This window comes from Etheostoma spectabile, chromosome 11 (assembly GCF_008692095.1).
Source record: "Etheostoma spectabile isolate EspeVRDwgs_2016 chromosome 11, UIUC_Espe_1.0, whole genome shotgun sequence".
Classification (NCBI taxonomy): domain Eukaryota; kingdom Metazoa; phylum Chordata; class Actinopteri; order Perciformes; family Percidae; genus Etheostoma; species Etheostoma spectabile.
In genome coordinates this window covers 957,772-985,440 of record NC_045743.1, presented here as the reverse complement: position 1 = coordinate 985,440, position 27,669 = coordinate 957,772, and the positions used below count along the sequence as shown (strand labels likewise).

At 41.4% G+C, this 27,669-nt stretch overlaps 1 protein-coding gene across 2 annotated transcripts; it reads right to left on the bottom strand.

The window, feature by feature from the left end:
• Nucleotides 1-33: 33 nt before the first annotated feature.
• Nucleotides 34-26,998, bottom strand: tbc1d8 (TBC1 domain family member 8). 2 transcript variants are annotated; one of them, XM_032529482.1, is made up of 20 exons: nt 26,649-26,998; nt 20,719-20,829; nt 20,438-20,556; nt 19,982-20,210; nt 19,060-19,300; nt 16,605-16,812; nt 12,500-12,697; nt 11,063-11,212; nt 10,448-10,598; nt 9,563-9,777; nt 8,732-8,849; nt 6,823-7,108; nt 6,110-6,251; nt 5,676-5,774; nt 5,468-5,536; nt 5,051-5,321; nt 2,698-2,763; nt 2,385-2,471; nt 2,143-2,252; nt 34-1,145 (listed from the first exon to the last, which is right to left on the bottom strand). In XM_032529482.1, exons 1-20 carry the CDS (start codon nt 26,773-26,775, stop codon nt 741-743), a joined length of 3,402 nt encoding a protein of 1,133 aa, XP_032385373.1. In that variant the 5' UTR covers nt 26,776-26,998; the 3' UTR covers nt 34-740. The 2 variants fall into 2 exon arrangements, with proteins under 2 accessions (XP_032385373.1, XP_032385374.1); XM_032529483.1 differs by lacking the exons at nt 20,438-20,556; nt 20,719-20,829; nt 26,649-26,998 and having other exon boundaries at nt 19,968-20,205.
• Between the last annotated feature and the right edge of the window lie 671 nt (nt 26,999-27,669).

Here is a 27,669-nt window from a genome sequence, read left to right as displayed (position 1 = left end):
TACAATTAAAGACAAATGTAATTGGATATTGGATAAAGGTAAAAATCCTTTTATTAACTTATTTACATTTTTAATTACAGATTACTTACTCACTTTGGCATTTGCTTGATATAAAGTGAGGAATCTTTAACGCTAACAAACTTAATGGCTCATTAGAAAGCACAAGAGATGTTTCACAGCCTGGCAATCAACTGAATGGCGTATAAATGATCTATAAAGAATTAGTCCATTATTATAGACCTTTAATAAAGTCAATCAAAACTTATTAGGAGTGCCTTATGAGAAAGTGCTGATGGATTATTTGTCCACAACACAGTTTAACTGCAGGCATCCTCATGGTGATGTAAGAAGGCAATCATCAGAGTTTCTCCAGGCCCAGAGCACAAAATGTTCTTCAGATGTTAGTAATGTTGCTGGCTGATACCGTGAGTCAACCGCTACGTGGCCTGCTGCTGAGATTTTAGCTTGAAAATGACCTTTTTGGCTCAAAATGTTTGGGGGGGGGGGAAACAAATGCTTTTCTGTTGTCAATTCCAGGCCAAAATAGGTCAAAGAGTCACAGGCCAGGTCCTGCCAGTGTGGCTGCCTGCAGTCATACTATTAATTACATCTCACAGATAACTGTAATCTTTAGCTTCCTGGCTGCATTCTCTCACATTCTCACAAATTATACTGACATTTTGGTATCCTTCATTAGACATTTTGGCTTGTGTTGCCGCTTACATATGTTCACATTTGAGTCAGCTGGTCCCTTGCTGCAGCGTGAGCAAACCCGCCCGCTGGTGATACTGCTTCTCCTTGGCCTCTGCCACTTTAGCGGACAGATCCACCGGCTTCTCGAAGAAGTTCACCAGCGCCTGTTCAGTGAGCAGCGACGCCAGGATCTGAGCGTAGCTGACTGTCCACTCGTTCTCTGCTGCCAAACTCCCGTTGCCTCTGCTGGCATCGACCCCAGCATCTTCAGCGGCTCCTCTCCCCTTCTCCCGGCTGGGGACCTCTGACCCCGAGCTGTGTCCACGGTGGCTGGCCTCGCCGATCTGGAGCACCAGGCTCGTTACCGTAGCGATGGCCTGAAAGAGGTCGTTCTCCTCTGGGTCGCCGTGGAACATGCTGTAGAGCGTTTTACAGAACTGGATAAACTCACGCTGTAGAGGGAGAGATGAAAAGGGTATTCATCAGTGTTTCATCACATTATATGATTTAGTTTCTTTAAATGTTAGACTTATTTCTACCCAAACCAACAGATTAGTTATTAAACAACACACTGATTAGTAGAGAGACAAAATATTAAAAAGTCATTTTTCAACCATAAATGCTTTTAAAGCACTGACACTTTATACACGATTGATTAATTGTAAATTATTTGCTATTGATTAAGCAAGTAATATTACATATTCCCAGTCTATTCTGAAAAGGGCTTATCCCAGCATGCATTGGGTGAGAGACAGGCTCTCTCCAGTCCAGACAGGTCACCAGTCTGTCACAGGACCAGCAGACAGGGCCTAATTAGGCAGTCCTTTGGAGAGTTGATTTCATTTTTTAAATTGCCGATCAGCAGACAAAAATTTATTTAACATTATATGTATGTTATACTTTCAACTTTTATTTGATGGCATGGGTTTTCATCATCAGATCAAATCAGATTGTATAGAGATTCCTTGTATAGGTATAGATTGGCTTACTCTATTACTCTACAAACATTAATGATACATGTTCTAAGTGTAGTAGGGTTTATTGGAAAGAGAATACATGCTACTACCAATGGGAGAAACATGTCAGGATTGTCTTTACATATTTATACATTCTTAACGACTGCTCAAAGCTCTTTTACATAGTAAAGGAAACATTCACCATTCACATCCACACACCGTGACCAAGGCTGTCGTACAAGCTGCCACCTGCTCATCATTAGATAAACACTCACACACATTTACACTCCGATGGTGCAGCATGCATTCAGCGTCTCGCCCAAGGACACTTCAACATGGGACTGCAGGATTGAACTACCAACCTTCCGGTTGGCAGGCGACTGTTCTACCACTAAACCACAGCCGCCCTGATGTGACAAAGAATATTTGCATACAGACTCCAGGGGCACCACTGAAAGATGAGATGAGACTGTTTACAACACTAGTGCAGTACCTGGTTCATGAGAGGCAGAGGCTTCTCCACGTCTTTTTCCCTCTCTTTGACCAGATCCTTCAGCATCTGCTTCAGCTGCTCCTGGTAATCTGTCACGTCACCCTCAACATCTGGAACAACAGTCAGATTCACGTCAACCAGACACATACATTTATATCAGCCTTTAACACAGAATACATTGTTTGTTGATTTTTCTTTAGTTGATGTGTTGAGCTAATGAGTCACAGTGTGTTTGGACCAACCAGAGGGCAGATTAACATGGAGGGGTCTGTTTGTGGACAGCAGGGGGCTCTTCATCAAAGAGGGGTCAGCCTCACTTTCTGTCAGAGCTACACACACACACACACACACACACACACACACACACACAACACACACACACACACACACACACACACCACAACACACACACACCACACACACACACACACACACACACACACACACACACCACACACACACACACACACCACACACACACAATCAATCAGTTAATTGCAAGCGCGACTGCAGCTCGAAACTCATGACTTTCATCGTGTTAATAAAATGAATAACCTGGTGGGATGTGCAGACGGTACAGCAGCCTTATTTTCTCATTCAGCTCTTCACAGTACAAAGTGTCTGAGTGGGGGAGAGAGAGAGAGAAAATAAAGGGTTATTACTAATCAGATGTGCAACAGCCTCTCCTGTTTCGGTCTCCAAACCATAATATAGAGACACCGGAAATGGATTAATGACCAATTAATGACCAGTAATGACCAAATTAAAAAAAAGGAGAACGCATTTTTTGTTGTTGCAAGAAACGCATCTTTATCAGCATGAGCACGAAAAATTAAAACGGTTTGGTTTAAAAAAAAATGTGCAGAGCCATAGGTGAGGAATTTCTATTGTTTTCGCAATTGCGCTTAAGTTTGAAGTCATGAAGGACATAAAAGAGAGCAAGGGTTGATATCTCATTGTAAAGGGACGGATTGAAGAGGATATAGTAACCTTAGTTGATGTCTATGCACCTCCTAATAGTGAAAAACTATTTTTCAGATCACTAATTGATGTAATTGCACTGGAAGCAGAGGGGGTCTGTTTATGTGGAGGAAATTTTAAAATAGTATTGAATCACCACCTGGATACAACTAGTCTAAAGAAAAAGAAAAGGAAATGATCAAAATGTATTTAAACAGCCTGGGGGGAAATCAGATTTTGTGATAGCTGGAGATGTACTCCCCCACACGACTGGAATTATACTCAATATTCAGCTCCACGCTCTTCCGACTCCAGGATAGATTATTTTTTTATGCCAAAAAGTACAGGAATGTAGAATTGGGGTAACCGATGTCTCTAACCATAGTGCACTATATCTGACAGTTCATCTAGAAGGAAGGAGGCGGAATACGGGGTTGAGGTTAAATGTAGGCTTATTAAATAAAGCCGCAGTAGAACAAATGAAATCGGACATAAGAGAATATGTGAAGATTAATAACAAAGGGGAAGTTGATCCATCTATAGTATGGGACTCATTGAAGGCAGTGGGTTGTGGCAAATTGATTGCCTTAACAACATCAAATAAAAAGAGGAAGGTTGGGAACGTTAATAATCTTCTATCAGATCTATCTAAAGTGGAATAGCAACATAAAAATAACAGAGACCCAAAACTATTAGTGCAAATAAGACAATTAAAAAAACAGATCAATGATCTATTGGAAGAAGATGTTGAGAAGAAAACTATTTTACAGACATATTACGAATCAGGCCCCAAGACAGCCAAATTACTTAATTACATAAAATATGGGACCCAGAAACAAATCAACTAAAATATCATCCTGAAGAAATATTTTCCTAAACTACTACAAAAAAACTATATACCAAAACGTCTAATGCTAAAGTAGAAGCAATGGAACGTTTTCTTAACGTTTTGGATCTACCTAGTATTGGCAAGAGACAGAATGATTGTATCATAGCAGATTTTTCACTGGAAGAGATAAATAAAGCCATAGCCAACTTAAAGTCAAGTAAGACCCCGGGTGGTGATGGTTTTCCAGCGGAGTGGTAAAAAACCTTTAAAGAAGAGCCAGCTCCCCTCCTGCTGAAAGCATTTAATTGGATTAAAGGAGAAAGTAAACTCCCATCAGTTTATGTTTTGTTACACATTTCTGGATTTTTATGTTTATATATCTCGGAAATTGGAACTTTGGATTTTGGTATCGGCTGTAAAAAAAATCAGTCTGGCTCTAATTAATATTAATACCAACCAGAGAGAGTTGTGTAGAGCTGATAGTCTTAATTAGCTTTGTAGCAACCCATTTGGCAATGGCTTGAATGTGATCTTCATTAAAATCCAAAAGTTACACACTAAAGCTTTAACATGCTTAATTTTAGACAACAAAATAATGTAGATTTACTAATGTTTTTGACTAATGACTACTAATGTAAACTTGACATCATCATCACCGTAGCGCTCTGTGTTAATACAACTTGACAAGTTTAGCCTTGTGTCTGACACAGTACATGTGTATTGTTTATTATTATTAATTACTAGCTGTACTAGTCAAGCAAAAGGGATCCTTGTCATTCTAGAAAAATCACCTTAAGTGTATTTTTTTTTCTTCAACTTATGGATGAATGTCTCTTTCTTTTAAAGAACCAGACTTGGTCTGTTTCCATTGAAACTATTTTTTGAGAACATTCTTGCATTTCCTTCCCCAAAATCAAAACTCATAATTTACTGTGTGTGCCTTTTTTTTTGTTCTCCTAGAAATGTGGTTAGATTGAGATGGTGATGGCGTAGAAACCGGTTTCTTTTACAGCATTCGTTTTTGGGAGCCAGAATGGAGCTGAAGTGCAGTGACGGAGGGATCGTATGTGACTCGATCTGCCTTGATTATTGCTCTACTCCTTCACTCCGTTCACCCACCCAGCCAGCCAGCAAACTCTCTAAACGTGACCAGGTTGTCGCAGTCCTGGTCCAGCAGGGTGAAGGTGCGGTTGGCCAGCGTGTCCGAGTGCTGGTTTGAGCTGCCGGGCCATGGCGTCAGCAGCCCGTACAGGCTCTTAAACTGGGGCCGATCTAGCCGGTACTGCCGCTCCATGTAGGAGCGGCCTGAGTCAGCATAACGCCACGCTGCCGCCTCTGCTGCTGCTGCGGAGCTGCTGTCACCCCAGTACAGACTGATGAAGTGCTCTGTCTGGATGGACAAGGAGGAGGAGGTAAGAAAAATTATGAAATGGTTTGTTTACCCTATAAACCTCAAATTCTCTCAACACACAAGACACAACTGAAAATGTTGTTGATAAAGGAAATTGGTTAATTGGAGGAGGGATAAGAATATACCTTGAAGAGGTCGTAGACATCAGCCAAGTTCTCTGGAGGGATGGAAACATCTGGAGTCACTATTCTCAACTGCACAGACGCACACAGGGGGAAGAGAGGGAGGTCTGAGACGAGGCTGCACTCTAATGTTAGCCTTCATTCTGTCTTTTAAGTAGTTTTAAAGTCAGACTACATGACAATATGACATCGATATTCTCTGTCTGCTTACGCCATTTTCTTTGGTGGTGTCTTCGTGAGCCTGCAGCACTCGGATTCTGTGTCGACAGCGAAGCTTCTCAATCTGCCGCACTGTCAGGTCTCCGAATTTCTTACACGAGGAAGCACAAACAGTGGAAGTTCAGTGAAACAGCAAACATGTCCTCCTCCACAAATGATTAAGAGTGTATGTGCATAAAGGGTCAGTTCACCCAAATTTAACCAAATTAACCTCACTCATACTACACAGATTAGATTGGATTATTAGAGTAGATTAGATTAGATTAGATCAACTTTAATTAAAACCAAATTTGGAAATATCAGTGACAGCACATATACAAGAAATAATAAATAGGATAGAATACAAGAACAAATAAAATAAAGATAAAAAAATAAAAAGGAAAAGAATGTACAAAATTGTAGTAGTAGTTGTGGTGGGCTTCTCACCTCGTAGGACTCGTTGATGAGGTCAGTGATGTTTGTGGGTCCCACAGCGGGAATATCAGTGTCGCTGCTGCTAGTCTCCTCTGCAGCCGGCGGGGAGGACGGAGGACAGGACGACTCTTCATTTCCAACCTGGTCCAGAAAACTGCAAAGCACGGAGCAGATGGTTCACATTCTCAAGCACGATAGTACACGGTAGTCATCCCAATCGCTCCATTCAAAAGGAAGGTTTGATATGTGAAGGCAGGTTTAAATGTACAGGCTCTTCTCTGATCGTAGGTGCATCGTTACAATAAATTAGAGTCATTTAGAAACCCAATAAGAGGAGTGTTTCGCTGTGTTACCAGCAAATGGATCAAGAAACAGTCACAGAGATCAACAGCATAGCTTACTTTTTGCTGGCTGTCGCTGCAGCATGTGTTGGGAAATCGCCCATACATGATACAAACATTTACAGACAAGCAAAGACAGTTTGCGGGAGTTCTTCTCATTGTTTTCAAACACTTATGGACAAAAAATAATTGAATGCAAAATCACTGCTACAGCCATTTCTACATATTTTATACATGTACTGTACATAAAACCAACTATTTAACCACACCAGTTTGTTGCCATGCTGCTATTTGTTTGCTAGCTGTGTAACTAGTTTGAAAGATATTTTAAAAGTGCCGTTCATTTTGAGTAAAACTTAGGCATCAAATACTGTGTGTTTTTACCTTGTGAGAATCATGAGTGCCTGTCCATCGTCTGTGCTGGCCGAGAGCTGTGCAGAGTTGGCCTCCAGTGCCGCCAAACCCAACTGGAAGATGGCTTTGATTCCGTGGAAGAAGAAACAGTCGACCACGCAGACGGCGCTGTGGAAGGGCAGGACGCTGAGGAAGAGGGTGAGGAACCAAGAGAGGGAGACGGAGGAGAGGGTGGAGAGGTCTGGAACGTGTTCAGCCAGTTCTGGCAAACGCTCCCTGATCAGCTCCTCAAACACGGACTGGTCCACCTGAGCTCCTGCAGGGGGAAATAATGCATAGTGTGGGGGTAGAGGGGTTACCGGGTAGCCTCATCCACAGACACACTATCCGAGTTACCAAAATGATATGTTTTTCAAAGTTTTTCTGACCTTTTCTGATATTTTACCTAAACAAAAAGCAGCAGTAGGAAGGTTTTGTTTAAAATTATTACAGTCGCAAATTGCCCAAAGTATGATTAAAGTCAAGAACTACCTGATCAAAGAATAATAAAATGTGATAGTCAGGAGCTGTTAATATAATTTTAACCACTAGATGACAGCAAAAGACGGACATTCAGTCTGAGTGCTGTGACTAAAACTACTGTTTAAAAGACCAGGTTTATGCAACATTTTTTGTATCAACAAATACCAAATGAAGGATTATGAGAATTATTATGAAATTATTTTATCCTACTAAGAAGTATTGACTGTATAGCCACAGAGTGTTGTTATATGCTGTGCTTAAAAACACGCATGGAGACATACAGTGATACACATATTCTTTCATCACAAATCTGGTTACACAGACAAAGAATAACTTCTTCGTTGTTTCTGTCTCTCCTGGGTGAGAGAAATTGTTAATAAAAAAGGTAAAATCACTCAAATAACTAAATATATCTATCTATGCTCCACATACAAATTCCCAGAACACAATCACTGCCGCTTTTTCAAGGATACACAAACTCTGGATATTGAAAGGAACAGGAAATTGTTTCAAAAGCACCTTGCATGTCATAAATAATCTGCTTCACAAACGCAGGAAATGAGCCCGTATTTCAGAGGCCAAAATTAAACCTTTTGGGTTGTTTGGTGTCCGAGAAGCAGCAGCTTAGACTAAACAACCACAAAATAAACAGTACAACACACTGTGGTTACGCGACTTTAAACATAGAGCAGCTGCTCTAAGTGGTTGAAGTGCATATGAGTACATAAAGCTTAAAAATACTTCACTGCTCTCTTCTTTTTATGAGCCCTGACCTCTGTAATGGAAAAATTACATGTAACCAATGATTTTCATATTAATTATTCATAATAATATCTTCAATGCCTCTCAGAGTATTTGGTTCCTGTATCTGTCCTCAGTGTGATCTCTTTGTAGGAGACAACTGGATATGTTATGACTTTGCATTTTCCCACCAAGGATAGATGACGTGGAGCCTGACAGAAACAGTTGCCTAGAACGGTGTTTATCATAGCAGGTCCCAGGTCGAGACCAGAGCCTATCCAAGAGACAAGATGTCCTTTTTTAGCTAAGATAGAATGACCGGTCAAGACACTTGGACACACAGGGACAGATTCAGAAATACGTAAGAGCTCCAACTGTCTGCCTGAGGTCCACTGATTGTTATGTTTGAGATTAAACTGGTTTCCAAACAAAGGCTGGTTTTCCTCTGGGGGCACTGCATATAAAGAAGTGTATTACTGATTGTATTCACCAGAATGTGTAATGTCACCTTGTTACTCTGTTGCATTGTGAACTGCCATTCTCGTCATTTTGTTTGATTGTTCTCTCGAGAAAATAATTAAACTCTTTCACCGAATATCCAAACTTTTAATCCAGTCTACAGCCTGTCTTTATTTTTGTTTCAACAAGGTCTCTTCTTCATTCACAAATTCCTTACCTATGACCCTGCGATTGAAGTAGTCAGGCAGCATCCTCTCACAAACTGCCACCAGCAGCCAGAAAGCTTCTTCTTCTTTAGCGTAGAGCAGCAGCACCGACGCGAGGATGTTCATAGACTGGACAGAAGCAGATGAGGAAGAAGGAAGATGCAAAAAAAAACCACACAATCGATCAGATGCCATTTAACAACCCTTAAGAAACCCCCACAGTCATGTTGCAGTCACATCCCTATCTCTGCATTGACAAATGGGAATGCATTTTAATTTATTTTATTCAATTAGTTTTTTGGCATATCTTCTGCATGTAATGTACGTGTTAATATGTAATATGTACTGTATATAACATACAGAAATGAATAACAATACATTTAATAGGATTGATTCTGAGGGACCTAACAACACAGTTTAAATAAAAAAGGTAGGTAAATTAGCAAATGCTTTAACCCATTCCTTTTCAGTCAGTTTTGATTATGAACCAGTTAAGCTCTTATTCTTTTTCTTTCTTCGTTGACTGTCTTTTTTTAATTCAGTTGCTTGTTCTATGTGTCATGCGTTTGACTATGTAAAGTTGTACAGTATGTTCCTATTTATTTCTGTAGCCTCTTGGCCAGGTCACGTTTGTAAATGAGAATTGGTTCTCAAACAGTTTACCTGGATAAATAAAGGTTAAATAAAATAAAAAAAGATGACACCGTATGAATTAAGGTGACACTTGTTTTTTTTTTCACTATTAATGTTATGTATGTGATGTTGTGTATCTATGTGATCGAAATAAACTACTGTAAAACAAACTACATGTCACCACACCGCTCGGATCATCGGTACCCTACCTGACAGTATCCGATCTTGGGGTTGCGGTGTGCGTAGGCGGTGAGGACGCGTCTCAGTGCAGCGATGCCGGTGGGGTTTTGAAAGGCGGGGTGGTCCGGCAGGGAGCGGTGAAGGTCCCGCTCAATCTCCTCTGTGGCCAGGCTGCTCAGGCCCATGGACTTCTGCACCATGCTGGTGTAATAGCCCTGGTGGGACTCTAGCTCCGAGGATGCGTCTACACAAACCAGAAGTAGAGATGCAGTAAATAAGCATAAAATGAAACAGCCCCTGCTCTCAACTCTTAGCCTTTGAAAGAAAAACACTAAACATGTTTGTTATCCATCCCAGGCCCTTTTCAAGCCTCTTCAAGTTGATTTTAATACTGTTTGATACTAGTTTTTTTATTGCTCATTGGACACTTTAATTTCAGCAATTCTTAATTTCAATTTTTTTCTCCCTCAATATTACCCCCCCCCTCCCCCGGCTCTGTAAAATGTTTTATAAAATAATACGCCGTTGTAGTACCACAGCAGTTTCAGTTTGTGTTTCAGAAAGCCGTTTCTCCTCAACGAAACTGAGCTGGGGAACTGAGAGCAGATGAAAATAAAAGCTGCCAGCTTGTTTTTTCGGACTGAGAAAGTTTCCTCTTAAACAGCATACAGTGTGTGGAGGTGCAGCAGAGTCCAGTTTACAGCCCAGGTGCACACCTTTAGTGCCCGTTGACTGCCGTCCACACTATCCAGCCAGCATTCAGCAGATAAACAGTCAAATACTGCTATTACCGCTCTGCATAAAAAAGTTGAAAAACTGGTTTTCATACATATAGAAGCCCTTTTGTTTTAGGTACTATCTTAGTTTTTCTTGCTCTCTCTCTCTCTCTCTCTCTCTCTCTCTCTCTCTCTCACCAGAAAGTGTCATCCACAGTTCCCCTCGCAGCGACTCTGGTATCCCCATGGCAACAAGTCTTTGGATCTTGTTTGTGCGAAACATGTGGACGCCGCGACCGAACTCCAAGAAATGTTCCTCCCACAGCCGCTCCTTCACCTGCTCCGTGCCCTGACACAGACACACACATCCAGAGGTACACATGGTGACTGGCTCAGTGGGCCAATGCCCTGTATGTCAATGGTGGCAGCAACCTTTTCTCTTTTATCAGAAAAAAACAACAAATAAACTAATCTGCATGTCTAGGTAAGTGGGGTTAGCGAAAAATTGTGTTTTTTGGGGGAACCGAAACCGTAATTCAGCTCTTAACCCTTGTGTTGTCTTCCTGTCAACCATGGTCGATTGTAGTATCACTTTTTCCAACATTTTTGCCACTTTTTCAATAATTTGGGTGCTTTTTTTATGTTTTTGGTGTTTTTTTCCCCAAAGGTTTTTGATATTTTTAATGTTGTCTTATTTTAACGGCCCATTTTTTTTTTACAAAGGAAAATAGAAAGTTCACTGAAAACGGGTCGATTTGACCCAAGGACAACATGAGGGTTAAATCAGTTAATTGGTCGTTGGACTCCACCTACCTTGTTGCTGTTGGTTCCTGGTTGGTTTTGGTGGAAGGCCGTCATCAGAGCCTCGCTGTTGATGGTGTTACGCAGAACCTGCTCCTCTTTCTCTTCTTCATCAGAGTGCCCGGTGTCGTAGTAGAAGGTGTAGTAAGGTGTCGGGGCGCTCTGAGGAAATTATGAGGAGAACAAAATCATTGGTTTCTTGCAGACATTTTCCTACATGTCAAAACTACGCAGTTAAAGTCATTTATGTGAACATTAAAAGCGTCCCAGTTTGACTTAATGCTGTGTTTTACATGCTCAGGTGTGCCCTTTGGGCTCACAGTTCCTCTCAAATGGGTAAATTGCACTTATAGTAAATAAATATGGGAGAAATTGAACTGAACTAATACAGTGTTTGCATGATGTTCACAGTGACTGAGCCAGAGAGTCTAGGAAAAAATATCAAAAACAATCACAACTTTTTTTTTAATTTTCCCTCACCACAAGGATTAACAAAATGTGTTTTTTGCTGTGTAGTGAGTGTTATAAATGTTAAAAACTCTACTAGAAATCTACTCAGATTGCCGTTGTGTCTTTAATAAACATGAAGCATAGCTTAAGTTCAGGGGGCCCTGGGGATTTTATCAGAATACAGAATAGAAAAGCTGCTTCGAAATATAGGAAATATTGGATAGGATAGAACAAAACTGTAATTTTGCTAAATAAAACATCACATTCATTATTAATTTCACTTGTTTTTGATTAAAAAAATGTTGTATCCAAATACAACATACATGGAGACACGGACCCTACACTGTAGCCGGATGTGAACCTCTCGAAAAACTAACTACACATCGCGGCAACGCCTTAAAGGTCATACAAAATGCGGATTATTAGCCTAACGTCGTCATACTCAGATTCTAGTCAGAATACGAACCGCAAACGTTACGCGCGGGGCTAAGTTTGGCGGGTATCCAGGCTAGCATGTAGCCACCGTGTAGATTTAACGCAGAAGCATAAATCATGTTTTACACATGACCAGCAGTAGTCAGCCTTGTTTCTCATTTAGTGAGTGGTCAGCTTTTAATGTTGATGGTGTTAGGTAATTATGTTATGATATCATATTTTTTACTCCTTTGACTGACAGGTCCCATCTACTACCACATCCCTTTCTTTCCCTACGAGCAACCCTTTCACTCTAGTTCCAGAACAATTAATTGTCAATGATCAGAGTTCACATTAAATAGATGGAATAATTGTAAGCGGGATCTCTCTCTCTCTCCTCTCTCTCTCTCTCTCTCTCTCTCTCTCTCTCTCTCTCTCTCTCTCTCTCTCTCTCTCTCTCTCTCTCCTCTCTCTCTCTCTCTCTCTCTCTCTCTCTCTCTCTCTCTCTCTCTCTCTCTCTCTCTCTCTCTCTCTCTCTCTCTCTCTAAAATTTAATATAAAACAGTGCCCTAACTTTACACGTACCATGCTCCTCCTGCCGTCTTTCTTGCTGCGGAACATGGTCTGTTTCCACTGCAGAGATCGGAGTCTGGAGTTCAGGTTCTCGACCAGCTCGTCTCGGTCCGGCAGCTCGATCAGCTGGAAGGCCTTCTTAGTCCGAACACTCACTATGACGGGGTTAGGGAGCAGGCTGGTGCTCTCCACTTTTTCTATGGACAACACCTGAGGAGACAAATGCAGGAAACCAGGCATCAGAACACAATCAGTGATTCCTTAGATTAAATTAGAATGGGTGAGGCTATTTGTACCCCTGGATTATTACTAATAAAAGTGCAAAAATATCAATAACGTGAGAACTTCTCCATACACCAGGCTTTCATACAAAACGTCATTTAAACTAGAGATAGGTGGACCAGAGAGTGAGACAAATTCACAGTTCATTTATCTGTAGCCCAAACAGCTCAAACAATCAACTATACCACTTGGAGTTAGTGTAACACAAGCTTTAAGATGATAAAAACTAAAACATAAAGCTGAGCCTAGATCCCATGACATGGTGCGCTGTGGATGCTTTTAGTGGTCCCCTAATACTGTATCTGAAGTCTCTTTCCCATAATTCAGCCCCACAATGAGCTTTCCCTAGTATGTCCCATTTCTGAGTCTGTAGCTTTTGAGAAGGGGGGGGGGGCAGGGGGAAGGGTACCTTGGGCCCATCTGAGCTTTAATTTTCTCAAAGGCAGAGCAGGACACCCAGGACTCGGATTACACCTATCACCATTTCTAGCCATTGGGGGACCATAGGCAGACTGAGGAAACGCATGTTAATGTTAAGAAAAACTCATAAAGTGAAATTTTCATGCCATGGGACCTTCAAAAGAGAATCAGAGGAACAGAAGGGGAACTTTATCAGCAGTAACAGATTAAGTGGGCTGACGCGGTAACACTTTTCCAAGACAATGCTTTAACAGAAAACAGAGGAAATAGAGGATTAAACCGCAGCACGGTAAGCATGAGACTGGGCATCTGGCTGCTAATCTCTGCTTTTCCCAACTAAACCTAACTCAAATAGGCCAAGAGCTTTAAATATACCATTTTATCTTTCACATTCAAATAGTTCATCTGTAAAAATCTGGAAGCTACTTTATTGAATACCCCATTGAAATAATTTATTTTCTCTCGTTATTTACTCTTTAAGTACAGCGTTAAACATTTGGAGGAGAACTAAATCTACCACTTTAACAACACGAATCACATTTGACCAAAGGTACGTCTTTAATGCAGAATGATAAGGTAATGTTTTCACGTGATAAAAGAGCCTCAAAATCCTGTTTGTTCTTCTGACTTTCTTAAAAGCCGAACTTGTCCGTTAACAAAGCAAACATGCAAGCTGCCCAACATCCCCCTCTGCACTTTAATGTGTGTGAACAGCCACAGGACACCAGTCTGTGTGTTACTCTTTAACCAGCAGCAAGGCAGAGTCAACACAGACCGCTCAACAAACTCTCAAACTCACCACCGCCATTTTGCTCACTCAGTCTACCATATAATCATTGTCTATTGTTTGCCTGTATTTCTTGTGTGTTTTTGTTTTTTGCCGTTATTGAAAAAATGCTGCTGCTGTAACAACAAAATGTCCCCGTTGTGGGATGAATAAAGTATAATCTAATCTAATCTAAAATACATTATAGAAAACTACAGAAATGCTTAGATAAAGTCTCTTGAATAAAGTCCCTCTGGACAAGAGACAGACTTGTAACTGTAAAGTCATATGTTATATAGTATTATATAGTCATATATGTCATATATTTTGTTTTCATAATTATCTTTTTTATATTTTCAATGTTATTATATTTCTTACTGTCCTTTTGGTTTTTACCATTTACACATTAAATATATAAATAAAAAATGCACATTCACACATTCACATATGCACAAACACACATGCAGATACGCAGTCAGGAAACCGGCAGGGCTTACACTAAGAATTGTAGGACATTGTGTGGATTTTGTAAAATATAAATAATAAAAAATACAAAATTAAAAGGAGGTAGTGGAGGAGGAAGGCTAATCAGTCTTATTGCATTATCAGAGATACTTCAGGACTCACCGCTTAGTAAAGATGGCCTTATGGAACATATTTAATAAATATGTAATGTTATCATTCTGACAAAGGTCCCAAACCTTCTGGATCCAGTTGTTATATGAAGGGGAGGTTGGATTCAGCTATCTAATAGTTATACACTTCAATGTTGCAGTGAGTGATATATTTAAAAGACCTTCCATTCAATCCTTTAACTATCACTCCTAATAGAGTCACAGTAGGATCTCGAGGTATATCCTGTTGGAAGATCTGTTTAAGAGCATCAAATACCACTCCCCACAATGTCTTTGGTTTGGGACAGAACCAGAATATATGGGTATGATTGGCAGTATGTGCTCCACAATTCTTCCAGCATTAGCTGGAATGTGAATGGCTCATTCTAGATACTATTTCTGGAGTCCTAAAATACCTAACACTTGTTTTCCACTTGAATTCCCTCTTGTGGCCCGGTGTGTCTCACTACATGCCTCCTCCCAGGCTTGTGAGGGGTACATTGAGAGCAAAGATGAACCAATTTCAAATTCCTTGTTTGTTGGCCAATAAAGCTGATTCTGATCTATATTGCACACTTATCTTAAAATATCCCTTAGAGCAGGGGTCTTCAACGTTTTCCAGGCCAAGGACCCCCAAACTGATGGCGAGATGGAGCGGGGACCCCCTAATTATATATATTGTATAAAATTGTGTTATATCAAACTGGTCCTATAGTGCCATGTGTGCATTGATGACTGAAAGACATCTTCTGCCTCCATTTATCTGTTTACTACAGTGTGTTGAATTCATGTTAATGTGTATTTAAAGACATTTCAATTAGTGGAAAAAATTGCAGGGGGGGAATATAAAAAAAGTCTAATCAACCAAAACTTTCGCGACCCCCATGCAGTACCTCCGCGGACCCCCTAGGGGTCGCGGACCCCCTGTTGAAGACCCCTGCCTTAGAGTGTTTAAAAGGTTTTTCACGCTCAGGTGGTCATCACTCGCTACTAATAAGGTCACATGAACTGAACCAATGGACTTTTGTTTCTCACTTCCTGTAAGCATTTACAGTTAGCTAACCACATTAGGACAGAGAAATAAGATTACATGCCAGTAATTACAGTTATCCTGTAAATACAGCCATATCATTTCATAACTCACGCAGGGTTTACGGCCTAGTTTACTTACGGTATCATCTTATGAGCCTTTCAAAGGTACCATCATGGGAGGGATCTTGGAAATTTGAGATTTGAAGAGAACCACTGAAATGCACCTTTAGCTTTTCTGTTGGACGAGGTAAGGGAACTGTAGACTTTAAAAATGTTAAAACAATGCTGATCTTTGATGTCAATGTACTTTTTTGTTTTGATGTATTCACAATGTATGCTGCGGCTAAGTTACGCAGGACAATTGCGTCCAAATCAGCATGTTAGCATACAAGAGGAAGCTCTTTGGTCACACAGCAGGAAGAACTTTTGTTATCTCTGTCTGGGAGCCTTCTGTTGATTAGATTAAGACCAAAAGTCGTACTTGAAAATAATTTCCTTCCACACAAACACATGGATTTGGAAATACCGCCTTCTTCTGGGCGATGACTCACCAATGGAAAAGGTTTTCATCCAAGGAACCGCCCATCATCTTCAAGGGAATATGTTCGTGAAACTGAGAAAGGTTTGGGACTGTACAAATACGTCTTGCAGTCCGCTGCAGGGTAAAATCCTGTTTTGTCATGTCATTTCGTTATTAATCTTTTTAATACTCTTAACTGGACAAAGCCTCTCCTTTCTCAAATTAAAGAAAATGCAACAAAGCCTACAATTATGACCCATTAACCCTTGTTGACCACCTCATGGTGGTGAGTATGCGCAGGTTCTGCTCATTAGCCTTGAGTCCTTTAATGTTTATGTCATTATAAGGTCTGAAATGGCACACAGTCATAGTGTCGTTATGAACCGCTGAAGCTTGTTTTTCACTGGCAACACACCTTTACAGACCACATTGTACTCCTAATGAACAGGTGACGTCAGTGAGGCTGTGATGCAATTAGCGTACCTCTGAGAGGGGTATGAGCAGGATGCAACTGCCTTCCTCTCGGCTGGAGAAGCACAGATAACTGTCAGTGGCGTAGAGGGTCCCTGCTGTATGGCAACGTCCGTGTGGTGTCCAAATGGAACAGGAGGCCACCTCGTGGAGTCGCTCACCACGAGGGAGCCGAAACAGAGCAAGGACGTACTCCCTCAAAGCCTGTTCCTCTAGGATTCTGGAAAGAAGACGATGAGGGGAAGAGTTAGGCGGTGACACACAGATGTAGCTTGGGAGTAAAACAAATAGAATCAGGATGCAAAGCTGCAAGAAAATGCCTGCCTCTCATTCCCTTTGGCTTAAAACTACACAAATAGAACGGTGTATCAGCAGCAGGGTATAATGGCTGGGTTGTACAGGTACGTCTGTATTGATAGGACTGGACGTTACTAGTCAGTTAATAACCAAGAGGCAGATGAATGAGCAACTGGTGGTGATGCGTGAATGAAGCTAATGCAATCGTGACTTCAGTGCACCTCTTAAACTGACCACATGCAATCTGCAATTCTCCATTTTTGGAAATGTTGACATCTGAAACAAAATGCGGCATGGGATGTTGTGGCAATGTCACAAGAAAAACAAAAAAAGAAGAGAAGTAACATGGCCTAGTTTGTCTGTAGATGATTTAATGCAGTACAGCGCTAGGAGGTAAGAGACAAGTATAGCACCGACTGGCAGAGTGTATACTGTAGCATGGTTGTACATTCCCCTCTATAATTTTGATCTTGAATGACCAATATAATTATCTGGTTCACTGTACAAAATCATGTGCCTTTTGTTAAAGGGGGACATAGTTAACCAGGATGTATATTACTCCAAGTCTTTACCTCTGCAAACACTGTTCTTCAGTCCTATGTACCACCACCTCCACTTGGTAAACAGCATCAGTGACTCATTATGTGAGTCATTTTTTTGTGCAGTCTGTCTTTTGAACACATTTTTCTCGTCTTCTTCCACTTCAACTGTTAACTTAGTAGCGCCTTTATCTGGCACATAGCCTGGTATACATACAGACCTCATGTATCAAGTACCAGGTACTTGCATTACATTTCAGGGATGTTTGGTTAGCCTTTGCAAAAACGAAAAAAACATTTTTGGGTTGTACTACTATCCTGCAAAGAAATGTGTGAGGTAATGCTTGACGGGCAGCCAGTCTGGTTAAAGCCGTAAGGAGAAGACTTCAGTTTAAACATAGCTAGTTTTTATTTTTCTCAACTCTGAGACGCAAATCATCTACTTTTCCTCTCTAAAGGATGCCCACCAGAACAACAAAGGTCATACATACAAGTGTTGGAGGATCACAGAAACATACAGTAACCTGTTTAAAGTCAAAAGGGCAAGCAAAAGAAATGCCAAAATTCAAATGAAAATAAAAACATTTCACCCACATTCTGGACAACCTGTAGTTTATGTGTCCCTTGCCTGTAGTTTTCATTTTGTCTTCCTTTTTTCATTTTCCATCTCTTCACTTATGCAACCCTATCTACTGTAAATACACAAATAGATTTGCTATTTACAGCAAATATTCTGTGTTGTGGTCTGCCACCCACTCCTACATCTGTAGCTCTGGAAGTTTACTTCTATCTCCACTTTCTGTCATGGTTTTGAGTTTTTTTTTACTTTAAAAGATAAGTAAACCTGTGCATTACAGTGACATCTGGGGAGGAATAATGGTGCAAAATAATGGAGTCTGTGTCACTCAAGGCAAATCAGGTTTGCTGCAAAGTGCTTTACAGACAACATCCAAGCATAAAAAACAGGACAAAGCATGGTATATTCCAGTGTGTGTGTGTGTGTGTGTGTGTGTTCTATTTCAGCAATCTATAAAGGCTTATAAAAATATCCATAACTGAAACTAAGACGTACAAGTTATGTTGATAGCCAAATCTGATTCTTTTACTTACTGTTGGTCTCTCTTTTTTTAGGGAGATGCTGTCATGTCCGACTATTCATAAAACTTGGGTTATAACTCAGAACACATCTAACTATCTAATACGACTTATATCCGTTATCTTGGGTTACTTTTAGGCAAGGCCTTTAGAGAGGACAGTATGCTTCTTCAGAACTGCTCATCAGATGGTCAAATAGCTTTGGAAACCCCCTCCCCTTCACGCCTTTCTATCGTCAGATTAGGGGGAGCTGTGTAAAACCATTCTAATAACTTTCCAAAATTAAGACTGACATTCCCACCCACTTCACACAGTGATAAACCAGCTGTGCAGAGGTGAGAACGCAGGCAGAGTTTGAGTTTGAATTTTTTCATTCCTGACATTCTGTCATCAGCAAATTAAATTGGTATTTTTGTATTCACCTGAAACGTAAACTGAAATGTGCTGAAAACATCCCTTTTTTTTTCTTTTTTTTTTTTACTTATTGACGATGCTGTCGGTTCATGTTAGTAACAGAAACCAGAGCCAGCACTGACCTCTTAGTGATGCGTGTGGGCTGCTGCAGGACTCGGTCCAGCTCCAGGCCTTCGCTGTCCAGCAGCCGCCTGAGAGCAATGTCAGCCAGCTGACCTATGACCCCGAATGCCTCGTCCAGGTTGAGGAACATGGAGAATTCCCGCTGTCGCTGCCGTGTGTTGACCCGGATGGCCTCCGTCATCAGACCGGTGGAGACCCGCTCCAACCGTGTCACCTCTGCCCAGGGAATCACAAACTTCACTGGGGAAAAAAAGAAGGGAGTAAAATATTTGAGTTTGGACTTCATGTCACGGTGACTACTTCACCTGTGAACCACCTTATGGTCCTTATGTGTTTCCATCCTGTGGTCAAGCTAATTTAAATGAAGCTTTCCTAATAGTAGGAACCACAACTGCACTCAATTGTGAAACTTCAGTTGCAGATTATTAATTAAGATGCTGCAAGAAAATATACATTTGTAGAGCGATTCCCAAGAATTGACTTCTGCTTGTAAGACGTTTGGGAGGATGAAGTTTAAAAGAAGACCTGAAATTATCTGAAATGTATTTGTATTTTATATATTAAAATGACCTTTTCGGAAAACATTATATCACATACTTTAAGAGTTACATCCCCACACTGTGTTGCAATATGATTAGGTATGATTTGGTTACTTTTTTCCTAACATAATCGATCATAAACTCACACCTCTTGTCAATTATTATTCTAAGGAATGTACCACGCGTTAATAGTCTCTCAGGTGAAGCGAGAATGGTTTGGGAAAGTAAAGAAGTGAATTACTCTGCAGGAGGAGAGGTATGAGAAGTCTCCATGGAGTTTTTGACTGTACATCAATACTAAACAAAAACATATTTTGGGGAAACTGTCTTTGCGTTCACTCTTTTGGCTTGAAAATCAGAGCCCTCACTTTGGTGTACAGACCTTCCTTCCCCAGCAGGAAGGAGTAGAAGGCCATGTGGTTGATGCTAAGGTAGAGGAAGCCCTGCCGAGGCACCCGGCCCTTCCAGCAGCAGCAGGAGTAGTACGTCACCAGTTTCTCTGACGAAGGGAGGCCAAAGTGCAGCTCAAACTTCAGCAGCACCTCCCTGAACTTCTCCGGCTCCTCCTCCTGGGCGGCCTGGCGACCCCGAACCTCCTCTGCAATGAGGCCCTGCGAAGGAGGAAACTTATACTTGTGACCTTAGAGCATTTTATATGAACTTACATCACAACAGGGTTTCATCATCATTATCTGATCAACAGTGAGGCGGGTGTTTTACTTTGATCCAACCAATGCCTTGAATCCTTTTAAACCCACAGGGAAAGCTTTGTCAACACATCTCAAAATCTAAATTCCTCCTCGGACAGGATTCAGGCCGGCACAGGCAGGTTTCTCACCTTGACCTTTCCTCTGACAAAGCTGGCAGCATCCTCTTTGTTCTCAAAGACAGACAGAGAGCGAAGCAGGTTGTGGACCAGCCAGTCCCAGTGCTTGTTCACCTCCTCTATGGCGGCTCCTGATAGACAAAAAGATAAAATACACGAGGGAATTTAACGGCTGTGCCAGATCTCATGAACCAGTTGAAGGTCCCGAAAAACACATAGAAATTTCCCAGGCACACCAAGACCGCACAAAACCAAAAACACCAACGTATCCGAGACACGATGCTCCAGCTCACCGCTGGCAATGACCCAGCTGATCTGGGAGCCGGGAACCTGGAGGAGAATGCGGAATGGTGTGACCCTGGCGTTGGAGTCCAGCACCGTGTCCAGGGCGCCCACCAGGAGACCTGCAGAGACGGCAAAACAGAGACAATCAGACAGGGGTGGAAGTTATGGAAACGTATCCCAGAGACAAAGCTCAGGCAGCAGTGACGGCTATACTGGCTTTAGTGTCCAAAGTCATTGTTCAGTAGAGCTGCAATGATTAGTCGACTTATCGATTAGTCGGTCGCTGGAAAAATAATCGCAACCATATTGATAATCAATTAATCATTAAAGTAATTTAATGCAAGCACACACACACACACACACACACACACACACACACACACACACACACACACACACACACACACACACACACACACACACACACACACACACACACACACACACACACACACACACACACACACCTCTCCTTGTGGTGCTTTAATTCTTTACTTCCCTTTGTGAATAAACATCTGTCGAAGCGGTCAATGGAAAGAGCTGTAGCCTCAGTTCAGCAACAGTTTGACTCTCTATTTGCATGTTGTTGTTTTTTTATTTATCCTTTATTTAAGACAGATCTCTTCTACAAGAGATACCTGTCTATGCATTCTGTTTAAACACGTTTGGCTACACTAATATTATTCATTTTGTGGAATAAGATGCCAGTAGTGGCTGCATAGGAATTTTTCAGACTCGTGTGAATCAAACATTTCCAATAACAGAATGTTGTGTCCAAGTCCAAAAGTCAAACTTAATTGAAAAAGAATAGATGTAATGTTTTCTTATCTGATGAAATATGCGGTTACAATCTATATTTGTTGTTTGGCCTTTCAAAAACAACATTTTCACCAAAACAGTTTGCTCTCCCTTAGGAAACACACTTAGAAGTTACCATCTGCTTCTTTACACAAAGTTTCTCACCCAGCTTTGCTTTCAGCTGTTAAGGCGGCATTGTCAGACAGACCTACCCAACATGCCACAACTAAGTACAACCCTATATTTCAAATTGATGACAGAACAAGATAAGGACAAGAGCAAGAAGTCGGATCTCTACCTACATGTTCAGCATTGCCTTCTCTGGCCTGGTACACACACAAAAGACCAAGTAAAACATGGAGAGAAGAGGAAGACGGACCAGTATTAGTTTTACTGCATGCTCAGTCTATAAAAAGCAGTGAAACTGAAAGTATTTCATCAGAATAGAGTTCACTAGATGCTTTTATAATCTTGTAATCTGTTGTTTAAGAAGCTTTTCCACCTTTGGAAAGTATACTTTTTGTTCAATTTAAAAGCATAATTTAACATATCATCTGTTGTAAACTTGAAACCAAAAGTATTATAGCCTTTGTTGGTGGAACCCTAAGCAGGTGGAGATGTGTAAAGACAAAGTCTCTCTCTCAGCAGCTCTGGCTCTCAGCCAAATGTAAACCATATCTTAGAGTCAAAGTCGACCTGCCTGGAGCTACTAAGCCGGCAGCCTGGCAACACAAAACCATCCGTCTGTCACCACAATGCCCAGAAGGGGTTGACACTGTTAAACTTCCAGAAAGGGGAGTCGATATGAAGCATCGCCTTTCTCCACTAATAGTCACATTGTGGGGGAATACTGCTGTGGAGACATAAAGGCCACAGTCAACCTTTATGAGGCTTGGAGAAAAGCAAAAACCAAAATCTGCTCTCAAATCTACAATGTCTGTTTGCTCTTGAATGCATCCAACTGGATGATCTGTATCTGTCTTTTTCTCATGTTACATTAAATTAAGGCTAACTGACAAATAACATGCAAAAAGTAACTCTAAGAGACAAGTATTTGGTTAGAAATAAAAAGACAAAGAGTGCTATGAAGGGACTGATCAGTTGCAGATGTTTAGCTGCCCAACCCTTCTCAGAAATCCTGCTGAAAGTATGTTGCCACTGGTGTTTTCACAACTTTGAGACCCCACTGAATTTCAGTTTCTGCTTTTAAACTTTATAGCTAGAAACACAAAATAATAAATCAGACGTGAGCCATAAAGCAGACAACTCCTCTCTGAGCTGTTTCCTGCGTGGCACAATCGCCACAGAGCAGCTTGTTTAATGAGTTCATGTTAAACGACGATGTGACAACAGGACTTGACCTTTCTACCCGTCTTGCTATGGGAACAGTGGGAACAAACACATACACAAAGTAAACCCCGGCCAGGAAGTTCCTACTATTATCTCTTATGAGAAGAGCTCTGTCCGCGGGTTTCCCCACAGAAAAGAAGAGGAAGAATGGAGAAGACACTCTGTGAGCTGGTTGCCTGATTTAAAGATATGAAGTGTCCCTCGTCCCATTAATCTACTGTACAGGCGACTGCTGATTTGTCAGTTAAGTCTGTTGAACAGATACAAAACACAGAGAGGAAGCAAGACAGAGGAAACAGCAAACATGGAGAAAGCTGTAAATCACAGCGGTGGGAGGTGGTCAGACGGGCTGCAACATGCACGTGGTCAGAAATGTGTATAATAATCAATAAACATTAAGGACAGGAACAGTTCTGCAGGAACTTATTATTCTTATTTTTTTAAATATGGCATACTGATATCAGCATTTTCACCACCTTCAACATTTAGCACAGTTAACGACAAAAACTTGTAATTCTCCAACAGGAAATCACAGCTAGAGACACGCACAATGTGTAGAATAAATGGACTGTTACTGTTTGTAAGCATGTGATTATTGCAGATTTTCTTTTATGTCTATTACAGGATGGCTATATTCCCTATTATATGTACTGTATGAGAAACATGTTATACTTTATTAGAATCCAACAGAATAAAATGGTCTGTTTTTTTTAGATTCACTAGCTATATATTGGTTTTAACCAATATAAAACATTACAGAAAGAATGGTAAGTGACATACAGCATACAGTTATTATTACAAGGCTTTGTTGAATACTCAATTCTGATTGGTCAGTGGTCGGCATTTTACGCTCGGTTATTACCGCTGCTATGGATGCAGTTCGGAATATAGACTGGAGGAATATTTACTACCATTAAATCAAAAAAAGTCATTTTTATGTCTATATTTAGTGTCAACAGTTGGATTTCTTTAGTAAGTAGCTGTGTTATAAGCGGGATAATGTAAAGCCAGCGGGATATTATTGCTAATTAAACCCCAGCAGGGTGATGTAGGAATCACCGTGCAGTAATAATGACCCCACTTGCTTTACATTATACCTTACACAATCTTAAAAATCATTTATTTTTTACAGTTGGAACTCCAAACATATTCAACTTAAAAAGGTGGCAAATTGTCACATGACATAAGCTGGAAATCAGAAGAAGAAAAACTAAAAGCATCCTGTCAAAAGGCTGACTTCAGTTAATCTCAAATTTGATTCAGGCTGAAGACATTCCATTAAATCTGACACTCCCGAAGATAACACAATCAGGCTAACTCAAACCTGGTTTGATCAAAATGTAGAGAAGTCAGAGAAGTAAATCTCGGACACTTTGGGCCCTATTTTAACGATCTCAGTGTTAATTTGTGGCACTAATGAGGAAAGGTTACCGACTTGGTTATTTCTACAAAGTGGAAGAAGAAAAAGGTAAACAACGGCAGCACTGACGTCAATGCTTTGATTTGATTGGATGACCTACTTCGTCGGCTCAAGCCTTTCACTCACCATAAAAGCACTCAGTGAGTTCACGAGAGACTTGCAGTCATTCTAAAGAGTCCTGGCATCTGGTTGCCAAGGAGCTCGTTCATGCTTCCCGTTTCCGCTTTGTCGTGCACTGCGCGCCAGCGAGTTCTACATCATTTTGACGTCACATTGGTGCGCGCCATATGAATAGGCTCGTTCAAAACGAGGTCGCTCCCCAATGTGAGTCGAGTGCAGATTTGAGTCCCACATGCTCAGATTTAAACGGTTTGCAGGATAGCGTGTCATACTGGCATTTGTGAAATTCATGAAAAAATAATCTTTTCTCATTACAAACAATAAAAAGACGATGGGAATCATTTCAGAAACGTTTGTTGCTACCTATGATTGTTTGATTGCAAACGCTAGCTGAAAACGGCATTCAAGTGACAGCCCTTGTTGTGTTTGATTGCTAACGTGTAGCCAGAAGTGAACAAACTTGGTTAAGTAGGTCCATTTTACTGTATTGACATTACAGAAATCCCTCGTTAGCATCTTGTAGGCTACTTGTCTCAAAGGGAATAGTAGTATGTATGGCCTTTTTCAAAGCAGATTTTGACTTATAGTTAATAAGACAAAGCCTATTCAAGTGTCCCCGTAAGACATGGCAGCATGCACAATAAATGGCCCCTGAGACCAAAGCAGCTAAATAATATTTATTAGCCTACATGTCACAATCTCACAGTAGGAAAAATCATAAGTTTTCTTGTGGAAAAATCAGTGCAAAGTTTATTAAACCAAAGTAATGTAAGTTAGTTTTGTTTGTTGGTGATGTGTTGCTGGAGCATTGACCCTTTAAGATTGTTTTTTTTTTTTAACCATGCACTTTGCATGTAGGTGTTGTAGTGCTAGAAACCCCTCCCACTCTACTTCTAAACTTGGTTTTAAGACCTATGTGAAACATCTTTATAGGAGGTGAGAAAGTTTGGAGATGACGTAAAGAATCGTTGCATACTTTTATAGAAATGTAAATGTTTCTGTTCTGGTCACAACCAGAGGCGCTGCAGAAATGGGCAGGATGAAAAAGATGTTTTTTTTTTAACATCAAAGCATGTAAACCTATTCTAGTAGACCCCAAGAGTACAAATATGACGCCGAAACGGAGTATAATAAGAAACCATTTACCAAAGTTGGGCCCCGTTTGAGAGTTTGAGAAAATCAAAGCTGAGGGTCAATGGTTCAGATCCAGTTCCCGTAAAGTTAGAAAGTTGGTTTGGCATCAGTCGCTATAACACACACAGACTGTGGTAAACCGACTAAACCAATTAACCCTGTGATTGGAATAATCTTGGATTTCACTGAACTTTGGTTCAACAGACCTTAACTATTTAATCCTTCTTTCTGGGGTGCCCCCTTGTGAGCCTGTCTGCTGATTCTTTGTGGATCTTTATTTCTGTTTTTGCTATTTTTTGTTGTTGACTTGTCATCCGGACAACTGGCTGTCTCTAGCTTCTCCAGTGTTGTCTCTGTTTACCTGTGGTCCTGCCTGTGGTCCTGCCTGTGGTCCTGCCTGTGGTCCTGCCTGTGGTCCTACCTGTGGTCCTGCCTGTGGTCCTGCCTGTGGTCCTACCTGTGGTCCTGCCTGTGGTCCTGCCTGTGGTCCTACCCGTGGCCCTGCCCGTGGTCCTACCCGTGGCCCTGCCCGTGGTCCTACCCGTGGCCCTGCCCGTGGTCCTGCCCGAGGTCCTGCCCGAGGTCCTGCCTGTGGTCCTACCCGTGGCCCTGCCTGTGGTCCTGCCTGTGGTCCTACCCGTGGCCCTGCCTGTGGTCCTACCCGTGGCCCTGCCCGTGGTCCTGCCCGAGGTCCTACCCGTGGCCCTGCCCGTGGTCCTGCCCGTGGTCCTACCCGTGGCCCTGCCTGTGGTCCTACCTGTGGTCCTGCCTGTGGTCCTACCTGTGGTCCTACCTGTGGTCCTGCCTGTGGTCCTGCCTGTGGTCCTACCTGTGGTCCTACCTGTGGTCCTGCCTGAGGTCCTGCTTGTAGTAGCCTACTGTCTGTGTGTGTGGTCTCGCCTTTTGCGTGTTGTTTTCGTTGTGTGGTTTTTGTTGTGTGGGTTTTCGTTGTGTGGGTTTTCATTGTGTGGGTTTTCATTGTGTGGGTTTTTGTTGTGTGGGTTTTTGTTGTGTGGGTTTTTGTTGTGTGGGTTTTCGTTGTGTGGGTTTACATTGTGTGGGTTTTTGTTGTGTGGGTTTTTGTTGTGTGGTTTTCGTTGTGTGGGTTTCCTGTACCTGTGATCCTGCCCGTCGGCTCTCCGTGGCCTCTCCTCCTCTGCAGGAGGAAGAAGTCGTTGCTCCTCACGGTGACCCAGAGCTTCAGAGCGTTTTTCAGCAGAACTTCCTCCGGATTTAGCCACATTTCCCCCAGCAGGGAGGGACCGGAGAAAGCCCTCCGCCGTTAACTTCTCTGCAGCGTCGGTACACAAACCTTTCCCCCCGATCGATCCTACACCGGCGGGTTTTCGGGTTTATCCATGACCAGATCCCGGATCCGGCGGTCCCGACAGCTGCGGGCTTCAGACCTGCTCGCCTCCCGTCTGCTGCTCTCTCACGCCCGATTTGCAGCAGCTGTACACACCAGACAAAGATCGTCTATTTGAGAAAATGACTCACTCTGTGGTTGAATCAGGCCCCCACAGTTTCACTCAGTAAAGATTATTGTATTTTTTTATGAATAAAAATGTTTGAATGAAATGGGTTTTTTTTTCCATTTTGTTAAATTGTTTTAGAGCCCACAATCACGAACCATAGCAACAATACACATTTAGAGTTTTATTTATTTGGCACAAAAAAACTCTTATGTAGCCTATATTTATAAAATATTAAATTGTTTTCTCCAGAGCCGGTCATGGATATACTATCATGCACTTTGTTATTTGTTTAGGTTAATTATCTTGAAAGTAGGTTATAATTAGCCCATAAGGCTTACCAGTATTGTAAGAATCAATAGCGTAATTTAGCTTAGCATTCTTTTCTTTCTTTTCTTTGAGGAAGAAGAATGCAACATCGTTCTAGCCTGTTCACATTTTCACCAATTTTAAGAGGAGAAAAAGTTAAGTAAGTCATCACAAACCAAATCTGAAAACTTCAATAATTTTCAGCATGTGTCAACACCAAAATTGACTTCAGCTCATTGTGTCGCACTTACCTAAATTTGATGCTGTTAGGTGACCCACAATTCAGACGTTCCAGCTCTTTTGTGTTGTTTTGATCCAAACGTAACAAAAATACACTTAGCCACAACATAGAGTCA